Source organism: Triturus cristatus, chromosome 5_1 (genome assembly GCF_964204655.1).
Source record: "Triturus cristatus chromosome 5_1, aTriCri1.1, whole genome shotgun sequence".
Lineage (NCBI taxonomy): Eukaryota > Metazoa > Chordata > Amphibia > Caudata > Salamandridae > Triturus > Triturus cristatus.
This window is the reverse complement of record NC_140587.1, coordinates 812,965,967-812,983,657: the sequence shown is the minus strand read 5'-3', so window position 1 is coordinate 812,983,657 and position 17,691 is coordinate 812,965,967. Positions and strand designations below refer to the sequence as shown.

At 46.4% G+C, this 17,691-nt stretch overlaps 1 protein-coding gene across 5 annotated transcripts in view; it reads left to right on the top strand.

Moving 5' to 3' along the window:
• Positions 1 to 17,691, top strand: part of SPIRE1 (spire type actin nucleation factor 1) — a 490,495-nt gene that overhangs the window by 42,654 nt on the left and 430,150 nt on the right. For all 5 annotated transcript variants that reach the window (XM_085605852.1, XM_085605851.1, XM_085605848.1 and 2 more), the window contains exon 2: positions 3,575 to 3,609. In XM_085605852.1, coding sequence (XP_085461978.1) covers positions 3,575 to 3,609 — 35 coding nt within the window. The remainder of the gene's footprint in view (positions 1 to 3,574; positions 3,610 to 17,691) is intronic.

Genomic DNA, 17,691 nt, shown 5'->3' with positions numbered 1-17,691 from the left:
TGGTTAGGGCAACCCGGTGGACGGTATACAAGTAGGCTAGAGAGGGAGACTGTGGGTGATATTTGTAAAGAGAAATAACCGCTCTCACAGTCTGCGATGCCGCTATCTTTTGCCCTACATACAAATTTATCCCTATATAATATGGCCAGACCGCCTCCTCTACCAACGGGCCTATTCTGAAAGTGGATTAGGAATCCTTGGGGGAGAGCACGTACAATATCGGCCTCAGAATTGAGTGTCAGCCACGTCTCTGTGAGAAACAGTATATCTAACTTGTGGTCCTGAAGTAGGAAGTTAATCTCTAGAGTGTTTCGGGAGGGATCTACAGTTCAGGAGGGCCATTTGGAGGGAGTACTGTTCATTAATAGCGGGGGGTGAGCTGCATAAGTCGCAGTTGAGGAATACCTTTTCTCCTTTATGTATATAATGGCAGTTCGTATTTTTAGAGGATCTGAGTAGCAGAAGGTCTCTTCGTGTATAGCTAAAGCGTCCCCCTATCGAATCGGGCATAGGTTCTGGCCCTAGGCCCGACTGGGCCCGGACGGGCACAGACGGGCTTACCTTTGGCGTGGCCTCGGCGCGCTGGCGGCGCGCCCGCAGCGTGCGTCCGCTGCGCGTCCGGCCCAGGCACATTCTTATTGGGGAAGGGGGGGCGTGGCCTCAGGACGGTGGGCGTGGCCTCACTTCCCTCGCTAATGGCGGCAAAAAGAATTGGTCAGACCCGCGGCAGCGTTCACATCGGCTGCGCGGTGTAAGATCGCCGATTCTAGAGGAGGGGGGAGTGCTCAGGACAATGTGGAATCACAGGTAAAATAACAGTTTTGATTATAAATGCTTTAAAAATTTCGAGCTTTTCTCCCGGCTTCCGCCTCAGGAGCTGTCTGTTTGGCTAATGCGGGCTTGGAGAACCGCGCGACTTAAGTAGCAGCCAGGGGGGGGGGCGTGGCCTCAGGACGGTGGGCGTGGCCTCACTTCCCTCGCTAATGGCGGCAAAAAGAATTGGTCAGACCCGCGGCAGCGTTCACATCGGCTGCGCGGTGTAAGATCGGCGATTCTAGAGGGGGGAGTGCTCAGGGCAATGTGGAATCACAGGTAAAATAACAGTTTTGATTATAAATGCTTTAAAAATTTCGAGCGTTTCTCCCGGCTTCCACCTCAGGAGCTGTCTGTTTGGCTAGTTGTGGTTCTGTGGTGACTGGCAGCTCTGCATAATGCTTTATTTGAATATGTTTGCGCAACCACGCAAATGTGGAGGGAGGGAGGGTTTTTTATAGATTTAAATAAGTGTAAGATGACAGTGTTGGTTAGAGGTGTGGCACAGTGGTCAGGGCGGCTGACTCCGGAGCGCAGGGCTCACTGTTCGATCGCCGGCGGCAGTTCAGTTCAGCACCATGTGACTCTGGGCAATACCTCCCTTAATCTCGCTGACGGCTCCCACCACCTTGAGTCCCTTGGGGGTGAGTAGTTCACACTTTACAAATACCGGATTTAGATTTAGTAGTAACATATTTTTCTTTGAGGAGTTTTTGTACATGGGTGGGAGTAGAGGGGTCTTGTTCTCATAGGGAAGAGGTATGTAATTGCACACTATTTACTTAATGTAGATGTTCTAAGGCACTGGCACACTAGAATGTTTGCCTTTCTTTAGCCCTTCTGCGAGAGGCCAACGAATATGGTCGTGTTGTTCTGTATGCACCTGGGTCTTCTCGGAAGTCTCGTAAGAGAATGTCGAGAGCCCAGATTTGCCTATGGATCCTCTCCTTAAGTACGTCAGGCTGGACCACTTCCTCCTCCTTTCCAGGCTCCCTGTGAAGGAAAAGGTTGTTAAAAAGCAGTGTGATATCTCCACAAATCGGTTCACAGACGTTGGCCTAACCGCTTGTCAGACCGGATTAAAATCAATTTTACCTCTGAGCTCACAACATGCCTGGCAATTAGCTGACTGTAAGTTGGTAAATTAGCTTAGGGCATGATCATTTTTGAGAAAAGCGCACACTCTTTTGGTTCTTTGCAATTCCATCAATCCGTAAAAACAAAAATATTTAGCAAGAACAAGATTGCAGAAAAATCAGTTTTTTTAAAAATCTTTGTAGATGGCAGTAGCATGCACACAATCCACTGTGATTCCCCATGAGCAAAATGCACGTAAAAAATAATCATTTGCAATGGCCCGTGTCCAATACAAAGCTGGCCATTGTTAAAAATCTCATAAATCACTTTCTAGAACATCCAGAATGCTGAGTATTTACATCTTCCAAATTGTTCCTCACATATTACAGTCAGAGGCACAACAAATTCCTAAAAAGAAAACAAAGTTTGATTGCTTTGGACCTTCAAACTGCGAAGATTGTGCTATGGAGAATTAACAAGATCTAAGAAACCTCTAGCGAACATCTAGAAGGTGCTTCTAATAGCTGTAGGTGGTTTAGGAAAAATATGGTTCTTTTACTGTAGTAGTGGCAGTGAGTTAACATTTAGCGGCTTTAGAGCCAGTTTGTTTACATCTAGTTCAGATTCTACCTCTTATACATTTCTTGTATTGCAGTGGACAAGGGGTTATTTGATATCTCAAAAGCACACAATCATTTAAATTATTTATTTCATAATGCATTGTACAGTGAAAACAATTCTTTTTCTTTAACTTTTTCACTACAGCGGGCTTTTATAAAATCCTTTAGTCGGAACGCATGCGTGTTTTTCCTGTCTGCTTTTTCCCCATAGACTCTTCTCCTCTTAAGTTTCTGTAATTCACTTTACAGGTATGTTTATTTCCATTGTTTTTCCCGTTATGAATGTTCCCATTGTGTTGTCCATCCATCTCTTATCCATTGTCTGTTTTCACACCCAAAAATCTTTAACCATGCCCGTAGGTCTGGCTTTAACGAGGTAGCACATGCAAATGTGGGCATGTACAAATGCTGTTTCCATATTTTAGAGCCAGACCGTCCTGCTTTACCAATAATTGTTTAAACCGGGCACTGCCGTGGTCTGAGTTGAGGTTTGGTTGCTGTCTTTTGAATGGTCCCAGAAGTCAACATCACGGGGTTTTAGGCACTGAGGTTATAATGAGACACATTGAGTGAAGTAACCTTACGATCTGTATTGGAGCGGGAAAAATCCTCCCTATTATTCTGAGCTACAGTATGGTCGCCAACTGGCGCACGTGGGAATCAACTATTAAATGGTTCAATGGCTGTACAATCTTTTTGTGACAATAACCGGTCTCGTTTATAGAGAAGGCGTGTAAACTGAACCATACCTGGCACTGCGAAGAAGTTACCACGCTCGGTTCGTTCTTGATGACTGTATGTGCTGTTTTTCAACCCAGAGCCCACCAGGAGTGGTGCAAGTATTGCAGTTAACGGCGTAGAGTCCCAGTCCGTTTTGACCTGGGTCTATAGACTCTCAGGGCAGCTTCTCTCTCAAATAAGAGCTTTATTTCATGTTCTCTTGTAAGGAAAGTATTTTCCACACACAGGCACACTCCCTGAAGTAAAACTTTGCTAAATCTGCCTGATGTCCTTCGTTTATGTGACGATCTAGGATCTAAAGAGATTTTTTGTTTCCCTTGCAGGCAAATCTGAACATTCGCTCTGCTCAGAGACTGAGGTAAGACATTTACTCGATAATTTCCTTCTTTGTAATTTGCTTTATACTTTTCCTAATGCAAAAACCTTGACTTTTCATGACGTAAGCGTAATAATCATGATAATGTTTTAAATCGTGCATGGGAACATCAATGAGTACCGGTGGGCAAATCTAATTTTTAGTGACTCAAAGTATTACGGGCCCTATTTCAGTTTTGAATTGTAGAACCTGTTCATTGTATCATTTCAGTGGAATCCGATCATGAGTGTGACATTTGAATTTCTGTATTGTGTTGTGACAGTGGGTACTCTTAAGTTTACAGCCTCCCTCTAAAGGCTGAGTACCAGTGGATTTGTTTAAACAGGTGAGGCCCGCTTGGCCCTTAAACCAAGACCTTTTAATAGCTATGGAATGAGATCATGGCTAATGGCACCTCTATCTCGCTGTGTCTTGGGTAGTACATTGCATGGTGTCATGAATTGAGACCTTCCCAGAATGTCTTCATGGTTTAGGCACGCGTTGATCTGGTTTCAGAAAGCACTGCGAAGAAATAAAGTGATGATTTGAAAAAGAAAACCACAACTATAGAAGTTGAAATTTTAAGCAAATATTAAAATCGAGGCCTCACTGCTTGAATGTAGGAGAGAAAAATACATGGCTGAAAGAAGGGAGGGGAATGTCTGATGAGGGTGATATCACAACAGGGTTGTGTTCATGGTGTAACAGGATTGCACCATAGGTGTGAATGGGCTCTCCTTTAAGGCAGCAATAGTGGGTGCCATACAAAGGCCGGTAAGAAAGGCATTCCCGAAGGGCACCATGAACAGGGTATGTCTACAACCCCCTCAGTGACCTTTCAATCTGATGGCACTGTAGGTTTTAACCTGACCCGCCTTAAATACTACACTTGTTGTAAGTTTTATTGCACATCGCTTTGAGGTTATGGTAATATTTTTTCTTCTTATTTTGCCTGCACCGCACACACTGTAAAATCTACTTCTAGGTGCAGAAGAAATATCAGTACAGTATACGTAGTATAATTTAGATAAGATAGTACAGTATATGTAGTACAACATGTCTTAGCTTCCTTGTGCATTTATTTGTGTCAATGGATTGGAATTAAATTCTCTGCAGATATTTTAGTTAAAATGTAGGCCTCCTTTGCATTACATTTTAAAATAACCAGGAAAGCAGTAAAATGCACAATTAACATCAGCCTTTGTTGCTAGTGATAGGTTTTTGCACAGCTGATTTTTTTTTTTCCACAAGTAGTTGTAATGTGAAATCAACGAATACATTTCAAATGTGACAACATTGAATGACTTCAGTCCTACAGTAACTGGCCTCTCTGTTTTGTTTTCATATATGTAGGACACTACCAGAATAAAGTGTGGCAGAGACAAATTGTTTTTTGCTGTGTGTGTCCGAGGGGATGATGAGGGATTAATAGTGATCAGTCTGTAAAATGATTACAACAAGGGCAGGGTAAAATGGAAGCAGATTTAAACCCTTTTTTTATTGGGAATTGACACCTGCCAGTTTACATATAATTGTGTCTGTTAAATGCAGACATTCCCCGATATCCGCTTGCGCTTAAATAATCATTGACTAAACATTTTAGGTATTACTTTGTAACCAGAAAGCCTCTCGTTGAAACTGCGTCACAAATAACTGAATTTAAGTTGATGATAGGCCTAAATGTATTGTGATGATTATGCAACTTGGGGGCCAGTGAATATAATTGTTGAGTCTGTTCCACAATGTTAATTGAAGGATAATTGTTTAATACTTCAGAAAGAGTATGTTTTTGGGTGGGCCTGCACCTCTTCTGTGAATATTTGCTCCTTGGCTTTAGCAAAAAAGCGTCGTTTGAATTTTGGTTTAAATGTAGGGGTATGATCCAAGGTATGGATAAATTAAGAGTTTTGCAAGAGTATTGGTGGCGGTTTAGTGGTGATTGATTTGCAGGTCTTATGCAGTTTTAATGATTGTATTAAGACTTAAAATATGCTTGTGGTGAGCGCAGAATGTGTGCATTGAAAACTTGGAAGCTTTAGAGTTAGAAACAAAAGGTTACATTTTTGTTGAAAAGCCGAGTGTGCTAGTGTGAAGATATTCTCTTGGTATCCACATCTTTTTTTTACGGTAAAATGAAGAAAGTGGGGGATGGGAGGGTTTGTAAGAAAATCTTGGTGGTTCAGCTAGTCAAAAATCTTGCGTTGCTACTCATAGCAGTATTATGTGCCATTTCTCTGTGGTACAGCATTTTGTTAAATTATTTTATGGAAAGGCATTATTATTATGCTTCAGATATAGTGTGGGTCCAACTCTCAAGCCATCGAATGTTGCTGTAGAGATCTATGGCATCTATTTTGGAAATGATAAGTTGTGGCTGTATATATCCGCATCATCTATCCTGATAACTTAACCTACAGTGGAAAGATCTTTTATCCAAGCCTTGAGTGTTTAGTGCTGTTGTTGTACACATGAAGTCGTCCTAGTGGATGCCTGTCTCTTGGTTTGAAGTAGTCTATCCATATATGCGCACTGCTTCCTAATGTCCCTCCTGAGTTTGCTATCCTCACCGCTGAACAATACAACCATTGAACCTCATTCAGCATGGCGTGGGCGGTATTGAATTGTCAAGCCACCGCATGTTGGTTTTTGCAAGCTGTTGTATTACCACACACATCGAGTCGGGTCACAACCTCGGTAAATGCCGTCATCTCCATTCCTTTCCATGCTTGGCTTCTCTGCCTTTGTTGGGGGCCATCCTGCATGCTGTGATTCCCCATGGTTGCTGTTCAGTGCTTTGACATTCATCATCTGCCTGAGGAAGCAGTTGTGAGAGATGCTCCTACCCGTCCCGGCCCTCCCCACAGCTCTCTTCAATGCAATGCGTCTGACGTTGAGAAAAGAATGCAGTGCCCCGGAGATGTAGGCAAAGAAGTGGTGAGGGTGTGCGCTTTCATTAGATGTTTTATTGCTACAGGGCTCACTGGCATAACTTGGTGTTTTTAACATATTCCAGTTGCGTCACCTGCAGTCCTCCAAGCGAAGGAACAATCTCTGATTGTTTGACGCAGTTTGAGTGGATGGGTTTCCATGACATGAGATGGAGCAGCCCCTGGAACAAATTGGAGCAGAGACTGGCAGTTCAGGGGGCTCCCCCAAAAATGTTAGTGATTCACTTGGGGGGGGGGGGGGGGAGGGGATGACCTCATTTCCATGGGTAGAAGGTTACTCCTGCAGGCCATGGAAAGTGATTCAGCAAACGCTTGTGGCTATGTGAGGTATTCTGGTCAGAGATGATCCCATATAGAATGTGGTTAGGGGCGAAATCTGGGGAGGCGGTTGAGATTTCACGGAAGCGACTTAATGGGGCAATGCGCAAGTTCACTGACCAGAGGGGTCTGGGATTCATCAGACACGAAATGATTCAAGAGAAGGTGAAGGGGTACTTTGAGGCTGATGGCGTTCACTTATCGCCAGTAGGCATGGACCTTTTTCTCTTGGACTTAAGTGAGATGCTAGAGGTGAGAGGTTTCAGGTAAGACCATAGCTGTGGTGGGGCGCTCTGGTGGTGACGGGGGCCACCTCCAGAGCTGTGGCGGAGTTACAGGGCGATCTGGAAGCAGGCCGGTACCAAGGGTACCTCTGCGCGGCACCATAGGGGGTGCCAGAGCCAAATCCGAGGAGCCTCATGGGAGGGTCCTTGAAACCATGTCTGCGCCCCGCTAGTCCTTTGGGCGGTTGTGGGCCTGAACAACCGGGGGGTTTGCTATACGACGCTCCGCCCTGAAAGGGGCGTGAGTAAGAAGGTACCAACAGTCACATGATCCGGGAAGAGGATCACTAGTAAGGGCAGCACAGGCGGGGTTTGCCCCAGTGCTGCCTGGCTCATCAGGCGGGCAGGCGGCCCAGTTGATTACCTGCCCTTGGATCGCCCGTAAGATAACCCACCTATTACATAACGGTGTATGTAATAAACCTGCAGCAATTTTACCAAAACAATAATTTGTGTTGTGTGTTTATTCATAGGAAATGTATATTATGTTGGAGGGGTGGAAAAGGATGCCAATGACGATACTATGCTGCTGGCCGAGGCACCCACAGGGGGCCACTAGAGAGGTCAGCACTCTAGTGTCGGCTGGGCACCCCACACCCCCCGCCCCCTTTGGGGGCAGGGACTCTGGTTGGTGTCCCCCCCCCCCCCCCCCCTTATCCTGCCTGGTTGTGGCGCACGAGGGGCGTAACTTCCTGGGTGCCCTGGACTTGGGGGGAGGGTATATATCACTCCCCCACCATTTTGGCGACCTCTTTTGATCGCCGTGCACGCTGTCTCCCTCCCTACCGCTTACCCGGCGTGGTGGTGGCAGGAGGGGGGCAGAGAATATTGTAATGTTTTCCTTTTTTCGCTGCTGGCGGAGTTACAGGGCGATCTGGAAGCAGGCCGGTACGAAGGGTACCTCTGCGCAGCACCATAGGGGGTGCCAGAGCCAAATCTGAGGAGCCTCATGGGAGGGTTCTTGAAACCGGGGTTTGCTATGCGACGCTCCGCCCTGAAAGGGGCGTGAGTAAGAAGGTACCAACGGTCACGTGATCCGGGAAGAGGATCACTAGTAAGGGCAGCACAGGCGGGGTTCGCCCCAGTGCTGCCTGGCTCATCAGGCGGGCAGGCGGCCCAGTTGGTTGCCTGCCCTTGGATCACCCGTAAGATAACCCACCTATTATATAACGGTGTATGTAATAAACCTGCAGCAATTTTACCCAAACAATAATTTGTGTTGTGTGTTTATTCATGGGAAATCTATATTATGTTGGAGGGGTGGAAAAGGATGCCAATGACGATACTATGCGCACCGCTTCCTAATGTCCCTCCTGAGTTTGCTATCCTCACCGCTGAACAATACTACCATTGAACCTCATTCAGCATGGCGTGGGCGGTATTGAATTGTCAAGCCACCGCATGTTGGTTTTTGCAAGCTGTTGTATTACCACATACATCGAGTCGGGTCACAACCTCGGTAAATGCCGTCATCTCCATTCCTTTCCATGCTTGGCTTCTCTGCCTTTGTTGGGGCCATCCTGCATGCTGTGATTCCCCATGGTTGCTGTTCAGTGCTTTGACATTCATCATCTGCCTGAGGAAGCAGTTGTGAGAGATGCTCCTACCCGTCCCGGCCCTCCCCACAGCTCTCTTCAATGGAATGCGTCTGACGTTGAGAAAAGAATGCAGTGCCCCGGAGATGTAGGCAAAGAAGTGGTGAGGGTGTGCGCTTTCATTAGATGTTTTATTGCTACAGGGCTCACTGGCACAACTTGGTATTTTTAAACATATTCCAGTTGCGTCATCTGCAGTCCTCGAAGCGAAGGAACAACCTCTGAAGGGTTGGACTCGCGGCAGAATACCAAACTTGAACGTCTTCATTTTTGTCTGACAGGAAGCCCATCCCAAGGTCGGTGTGGCTGTGGCTCGAGCAGCAAAGGCTCGTGACTAATCGACGTCTGAGCATGCCTGTCTTTTACGAGTATTCTGCGTCATTTAGCCAGCCCAGCATTCCATGATTCAGCAAGAATTCGGCCTTTTGAAATATTCTTTTGTAACGCATTACAAGGCCGAACTTAAAAGAGTATGATTGGTGCTTCCTTGGAGCCTGGCCATCAAGGGCTATGGACATGGAAAACAGACTTTACTAACAAATGGGATAACGTTTAAATTGTGCTTAAGAGAATGCAAACGTAGAAGAAAAAAAATACAATAATTCTTTATCACCTACTGGACCTAGAACGCCCTTTGCCCTAAAGGCCAAATCCTTTTGTTGCAAACACACCCAAAGTGACCTGAGTGGAACACTTTCCGCTGTAAGGTAAAAGCTGCGCGAGCTCCGACATCATGTCTGTGTACCAGCATGGACATTAAGTAGGGACAGCCGAGTCACCAGTTGCTACCAGTGGCACTGCCACTATTACTAATAATCCTGCTACAGGATTTCGAAAGGAAGTTACAGCAACTGAGAGGACACAGGACTCGGGGAAAGCTGGTTACTCTTTTTATTTTTCTAGCCCTTCATTAGCAAATAGAAGGCTGATGAGGGGCTGAGGATGGAGCATTCGGTCGACTCTGTGATTTAATTGGGGTGTGGGTGGGGGGGGGGGGGTAAATTGATGTGACGTCACGTCTGTTGCCTACCATTTTCATGAATTAACATCAGCCGGCATTGTTATAAAGTGCCTAGAAACACAAAACCATATGTGTTTTCAATCACTAAAATAATCATAAGTTATGATAAGGCATTTGCCCAGTTTTGTCTTTTATTGCTGAGGTGCAAAAGAGGTCTTTTGTCTGATAGACAAAATGTTGCCTTAACATCTGCAGCCCCTTTTTGCTCTATACTGACGTCGTATTTTTTCTGTTATTTGTTGGTGGTTCTTAAGGACCCCAGAGCCATTCACGAGCTGCCTTAGATACTTGCAGGAAGTCCAAACAACATGAGAAGCAGCTCCACTACTTATAAAGTAGCACTTGTATTGATTGCACTTGTAATATCTCTCTATATCACTTTCTTGAACATAAAGCGATCCCCTGGCCGGTCAGGAGAGAGGATACCAAGTTTGTTGTGTATGGGTAGAAAATGTATGTTTGCAGTGTGGCAAGTGTTGGGTGTCATCCCTGCGGGTCTGGGGGTGCTCCACTCATGTTGCTGCGGAGTACAGCTGAAGCCTGTGAAGCAGGTAAGGCCGCATATAGGGCCTTATAGATGCAAGCCACCTTCCATTTGTCTGACATGTATTTCAAAGTGCCTCACACCTGCTTCTAGTTTGGGTGAGCTCTCCCTGATACATTATGGCAGAGCATATATGTGGTGCCCTGTTAAGATCCTCTAAAATCCTACGTAAATCCGGGACACGAGACAGTATACGAGATGACCTGGAGGGAGGCGGTCACCCTATCTCCCAAAATAAAATCCATATGGAAGGGATTCGCACGTGCCAGGCTGATTTATATATTTGTCCTCCTATGCACAGTTTGGTTCTGCATTTCTAGTATTGAGGCTGCTAGGAACAACTCTAAGGAAATCTTTTCTATAGTACAGAGTTTTACCTCTCCGCTGGCCCAATCAAGTGTGACTCCTTCCTCGCTTTACTGGTGCAATATCTTGTCTGGGTCCTTTAGCGATAAAATTACGGCCATTCAGGCCACCCTCTCTCCTGATTCGCGTGTTCTGCCAGGGTCGCAGTATGTTCGGGCGGTTCCGTCTACTCTACTGTCCGCCTTTACCCCTGTTCACCCTCTGGAAAGTCTTAAAATCCTCAGAGCACTTAAATCGGGGTCCCCAGCAGATGCCTGCCCGGCTAGACTGCTGGCAGCTGTTGCAGAAAGCCTTTATCTGGAAGTCAACCAGATCATTAATCTCTCCTTACAGTCCAAGGCAGTACCGCGGGTCTGGAAGGAGGCTAAGATTTTGCCATTGCTTAAAAAACCATCCTTGGACCCACTTAATCGAGCCAACTATCGTCCCATCTCTCTCCTGCCAGCTATTGCAAAGGTCTGCGAGAAGGTGGTGCACAAACAACTGTCTGATTTTGTGGAGTCAGAGGCTCTACTTCACCCATCGCAATCAGGGTTTCGGTCTGTCTTGTCGAGGTTGTGGAGGCCATCCGGACGTCTCTGGATGCAGGGGGTAGGGCCGCTTTAATTCTGTCGAACCTCTCGGCGGCCTTCGATACGTTCCCGCACGATCTTTTGCTGACCCGTCTTGCTGAGATTGGTGTGTCGGGGGCCGTATGGGGCTGGCTTAGGTCCTTTTTGGAGGAAAGGGTTGAGCAGATTTGGCTCCCTCCATTCCACTCCACCCCCCGCGTGGTCACCACGGGTGTCCCGCAGGGTTCTTCCCTTAGCCCTTTGCTCTTTAACATTTATGTTACGCCTCTGATCCATCTGGCTGAAGCTCTCGGTGCTAAGGTGCTGGCCTATGCAGACGACACTCCGCTGCTCTTCACCTGGAATAAGGCCTCCAGCTCGGTCCTTGTGGCCCAACAGTGCCTTCGTTCCATCTTCTCTTGGCTGGCTGGCGCTCAGCTCAAGTGCAATGAGCAAAAATCTGAGATCCTGCTTTTTGGCACTTTTCCGTCTGATTTTCGTCAGCTGCTGTGGCCACAGGAGCTTCCTCTCCCCTCTTCTGAGGGACAGCCCACCAAGAACTTGAGCGTTTGGTTTGAGGAGAATCTGCTGTTTTCCACTCACATCAAGAAAACTGCTGGCTGCTGCTTTGGTCTTATTAAAACCCTGAGGACGTTTTTTCCTCTCCTTCCGCAGGCAGCCAGAGTCAGTCACTTGCACTTTGATCCTTTCTCGGCTGGACTACGCAAATTCTCTTTACATTGGATACCTGATTAAGAAATTGCAGGTAGTCCAGAACACAGCGGCCAGACTGCTACTGGGCCTCTCTTCTAGGCTGAGTGTCACCTCTCATCTGGTCGCCCTCCATTGGCTACCAGTTGTGGCCAGAATCAAATATAAATCATTGGTTCTGGCCCATCGCGCTCTCCATGGTCAGGGTCCTCTCTATCTTCAGAGGCGCTTTTCTTTTTACGTCCCCGCGCAGGCCCTGCGCTCGGCATCTCTAGGCTTGGCCTTGATTCCGAGATTTAGACTTCAGAGGATGGGAGGCTGCTCTCTGGCGGTCAGAGCCAGCAGGGCCTGGAATGTCCTCCCCCTTGATCTTCGTCTTACCCAGGAGCTCGCAGCCTTTAAAAGGAAGCTTAAAACATTTCTCTTTGTTTGACTCTCTTTGTCTACCCTCAGGTTTCGCGCTGGGATACTCGTGAGTAGCCGAGCGCGTTACAAGTGGAATATAACATAACATAGAGTGCCGGGCGGAGGGAATATTGAAATAAGTCTTTGGGGTCTAATAACTGTGTTGAATGATATATGAAAATAGTTTAGACTGTTGCAATATGTTGTGAGACATTCTCGTCCCAGCCCTATATCTGTAGACCAGAGAGCCTCTTTTAATGGGATTAATTGTTTAAATGGCAGACCATATCATACTGCCATGACTGTATGGCGGAGTTGTATGTTCAGATGTCGCACATGGCTAGGGTCACCAAAATTATGTGGTAGTACAAGAGCAAATTAACATGGATGATTGACTAAATTATGAGGCATAAGGCAGCACATTGTGTGTAGTATTATTTTGCTTTTTGGTCATTTTAACTCGTATTAATATTGTCTGCACGAAAATTGCACCTCATTACTTCGAGTATAGCAACTGATTACAGCAATTAGCAACAGCAGAATGGCGATTTGAAAACTTTTATTTGGCAGCACAGCCTCTACCCGCTGGATGGCGATGGAATGTGCACAAAGCGTCCCATTTGAGATTACATCCACTGATTTTTTGCAGAAGCCTCCAACGCTAAATTCAGCTCCCCATTTGCTTTTCTCATTAATGCATGTAAGGAACTCCACACAGTCTATGATCCTGTCACCCACACAACAGCGAGGTACAGTTGGTGCCGGCCGGCCCATTAGGATATGTGGCTGGAACCCATCCAATCTGGCCTTCTGTCACTGTCATTACGTAAGCTCATGGCTTGAACTAGGATCAAGCCATTAACTTTGTAATGGGCACTAACATGCACACACTACATGTTAGTGGCTGGCGTTCTGCTTAGCACACCATCTGTCCACACAGGCACAGTGGCCCTCCAACTACATGGACATGTGCTTGTAACAGCAAGTGAAAGTGCGGGATTGAGGATGTTAAATTGTGCTCACAACACAGGCAAAACAGTTTTGTTGGGCTCTTTCATTTTGCCCTCTTTGAATGAGCCTAACAGGCACCCTTCCAGGCCCAGTCAGTGATGTGAGGAAGCAGGAACATGGTTGGGACAAAATAGAAGCTTTCTTTCAGCTGCTGTCTGGTTCTAGTGCCATGCCTCACACTCTTTCCTGCAACCACTGGCCCCTTGCCGCTCCTCATTTTAAGCCCTTGTGCCTTGTGGGGCAGTAGCTTCTTTATGCCGAGGCAGTACAATGTGTCTTCTTTATTCCGAAGACCCCACTCAACAGCCAGGACTGAGTCGTACAGGAGGTTCAGATCCTGGAATTCTGCCAGGAGAATGTTACAGATGGAAGTCAGAGTGTAAGAGTGAGGCAGAGATAGAGAGATGGAGAGAGAGTGAGGACGCGACAGAGTAAGTATGCACAAGTAAGAAATATGGAGCACATCCTCGTACTTGCTGGCATTGAGTAATATATAGGAGCCATTGGGCGACCTTGTATATGGTTATAGGGCATTGTCTGGCCAATGGGACATACCCAGTCATATGGCTTAATTGACTAGCACGTGGGGGTTACTTGTGTACAGGGTAATCAGTCAGTCACAGACATATGATGGTTGTATGATGTGGAATGAGGTTTGATGTAGCATATATATCAGTAAATTATGACATTCGCTGACATCTGCTGGCTGCATAGGTACATGGCATTGATGGTGTTTGGGTCATACCTGAGCATATGACAGCACTAACACGGAGGGTATTCCTGTGCACATCTTATTGACTGACATGTGTCGGGGCACCATGTGTTCAGTTAAATTGTTTATTAATTGATGGACTTCAATTGCATACAACTGCACTGGGTGTGGTCCTGCGCGTACTCTATATTTGGTTTATGCTAGGGAACTCTATGCCCATGTAAGCAACTGGATACAATTTCACAAACTAGTTTAACTGAAGCACAGCATCTGGTTTAATTAGGAGCATAGTTTGGTGGTGGTCGTAATTTCATGTGGGCAGAGGAGTACACACAGTTATTTTTTTTTTCATGGGTCGCTGACGGGGACAGTGCTGATTGGCACTGGATATGCCATTCATTGGTCTCTGGCTCTTTTTCTTATCAAAGGCAGGCATTTTCAGCTCAGGTCTTCAGGTCTGAGATGCATGGAGTTATGCAGTTGTTGTTTTGCAGGAGAGTCAGTCCTTGATGCAAAATAATGGCTTCACACGGCTTTGACCACTTCACCACTTCGATTGGAAAAATCAAGCGGGAGAGTCCTCAGGCAACAGTCTGTTTGTTAGCTGGTTGCCCCCCATGGAGTATTCACTCCCTGCATATTCAGCTGCTCCCTCTGTGCCATGCTCTTCGTCAGGCTGGTCAGCGATTGCAGGCCTCTGGTCTTGGCTGTTTCTGTGGAACGAGAGTCATCGAAGACTCACAGGACAGCTGGACTCATGCTCTAAGCTGCATTAAGGCTTTACATTTCACATCGTCTACCTCCTTCTTTTCTTCAAGTTGCAGTTTCAACATATTATTTCCCTCAGACCTGGAATATATTGACTGCTCCTTCAGGGGAAAAGCTAAATTATGCTGTCTCTGGTCTCATCACTGCATAAGTGCGGGAGCACTTCGAAATAAAACCTGAATTTAGAAACTGTGGCTGTTGGCCTCAGGAAAACTGACCACTTAGACGTAAAGTTATCCCTAAATATTTGGAGGGAGCCAATCGTTTAAAAGTGCCTTTTCCTGTAGATGGTGTACTGTTTTGTGGCAACCAGCTACCCAAGGCGCTTCTCTGGTCCTTTTGGGGATATCTGGCACTCAAGAATTTTCACTGTCTTTTGTGGACTGAAGACGGACAGTCTTCTGGGTAGTCAGGGGCTGGTGTTGTCCTCTTGCATCTGCAGTGCAGCTCTGGGCACAGGGTGGATGCGGAGGTTGGCAGGCAGCCATCTCTTTTGTGTATGTCTGTGGCTCTGGACATGCCCTTGCCCACAGTTCTGTGCTTTGGCGTCCACAAGCTGTTTCAGACTAAACAGGCACTTAGCTTTTCAGTGTTTTATGCAGGGAGGTATCATGTGGGAGCGGCATAGGGGGGGGCAGTCAGGCGAGTTGGAGACAGTAGTTCTCACTATTTCTACATCTGATAAAGCACCCTTTGATGGCTACATACATAGAGAGGGACCCCGCGCTTAAGGGTACCCCACTCCCTGTGTACCCAAGTACAGATGTGACCCACCTCTTGCACCATGTGGGTGCCATGTGCTCCGTCATACGACGCCATAGATTTCCATAGACCCCGTTAGCAGTCTACATACTTGGAAGCAGGTATAAAAGCATGTGCCCCATGACTATTGAAAATGTGCCACCCTCCATTAGTTGTGTTATGACCTGGACATGAAGAGAATAGTCACGGATGATAAAAGGAGGACCACTTTTACTGTACCCTTATTGTCCAGTAGCCTGTGGGTATGCTATTTCAGTCCTTTTCCCAAGATTATGGCTTTCTCCATTATGGAGCTTACGTGTTCACGTGTCGCCGCCTGTAGAAGCTTCCCCCTAGAAGCACACTGGCCATGGTAATACAGTGTGACTGAGGACAGCTGGTGAATTGGATGTCAGAGAAAGCTATTACTTGCCCATTTAACAAGCTGCCACTTTTAATAAAGGGTACTTTAGTGCTAGTAGCTAATGTCTCTTAAGTGTGCCCCGTGAAATCTGCCAGTCCTGTTTGAGGGTTCCTAGTTTTCCAGCACTCGTTTGGTGTAGGTGAAAAGCGGTTATAGTGAAGCCTGCTGCTTTGGTATATTCATGGCGGTGGATATTGTGGGCCAGATTCACAGAACTAACATAAGACAAAATCCTAAACTTACTACCATTTTGGTATTCACATAAGGCACTTACTCATTTTGGTATTCACATAAGGCACTTACTCATTTCGGTATTCACAGAAGTTAGGACTCCTAACTTTAGGACTCCTAAATGCCTTCTGTGAATACCGAAAGTCTTAAAGTTAGGATTTGTTCTCAGTTTAGGAGTAGTAAAGTTAGGAATCCTAACTTTAGGACTCCTAAATGCCTTCTGTGAATACCGAAAGTCTTAAAGTTAGGATTTTTCTCAGTTTAGGGGTAGTAAAGCGAGTCCTAACTGTCCTTGTTGATCTGGTGTTGGAAGATCAGTTTTTATCAAAAATGATGCCCAGATTCCTCATTTTGTATACTGGGGTGAGGGTAATCTCCCATACTGGGAGGCCACCAGTTCCGTGCCCAATAGGAGGTATCGGATCCTAGTAGGAGAACCTCTGCTTTAGTCCCATTACGTTTTAGACAATTTGTGCCCATCCATTGATTTATGTGGGACATACATTGGCTAAAGCGGTCAGCTGTTACCTCGGGGCGGCTCGATGTGGACACCACAATTTGGGTGTTGTCCGCGTAAGAAATTAGTGTGAAGCCGAACTGCCTGATGATGTTGGCAAGAAGGGTCACATATAAGTTGAACAAAGTGGGGCTTAATGAGGAGCCCTGCGGCACCCCACACGGCAGAGTGAACTGCTCTGAGCAGGAGTTACCGATCTGAACATATTGGTACCTGTTGTTCAGATAAGATTTGATCAGCTTTAGGGCGGAGTTCCTGACTCCTACCTCTTGGAGTCTTTTGATTAGAATATCACGATTAACAGTGTCAAATGCCACCAATAGATCCAACAGGATCAAGGTGACCTTGGCCCCAGTGTCTGGTATTGCCCATATCTCCTCTGCTGCCATGATGAGGGCAGTTTCTGTGCCATGCCCTTGTCGGAAGTCGTATTAGGAGGCAGGGGCGGCTGGTGACATTTGAAAGTGGTGAGGCATAAATTGATTGGTATACTGCACCGTTGCGAGCGAGCGTAGCAAGCGAGCCCGAGCCACCATAAGGAGGGGTTCGTTGCGATTCTCTTCCCGTGAAAATTTTGAAAAAAGAGAAGAAAAATGGTGCATTTTCAAGCAAATATCAGAAAGCAGGAAGGTTAATAAAGCAATTGTGAAAGTGCCTCTGTGAGCTGTCACTTTTCTCTTTACCTATCTCTCTCCCATAATTCACCACCTTCACCTGTAAGTGGCTGCAAGCTGCTCTATCGGCGTCACTCTCTTCCAGTGACACTCTCGCTTTCCCATCATCTAAGTATCCCTTCGTACCTTATCTCTTTCGCTATCTCAGCATCTCCCCTCCTCTGTCACTGGCTGGGTGCTGCTGACACTGCCCGGTGTCTCTTGCTGCCCCTTCCATTGTCTCGCAACCCCCCATGCTCTCCTCTCTCCCCATCTTGCTTCCTC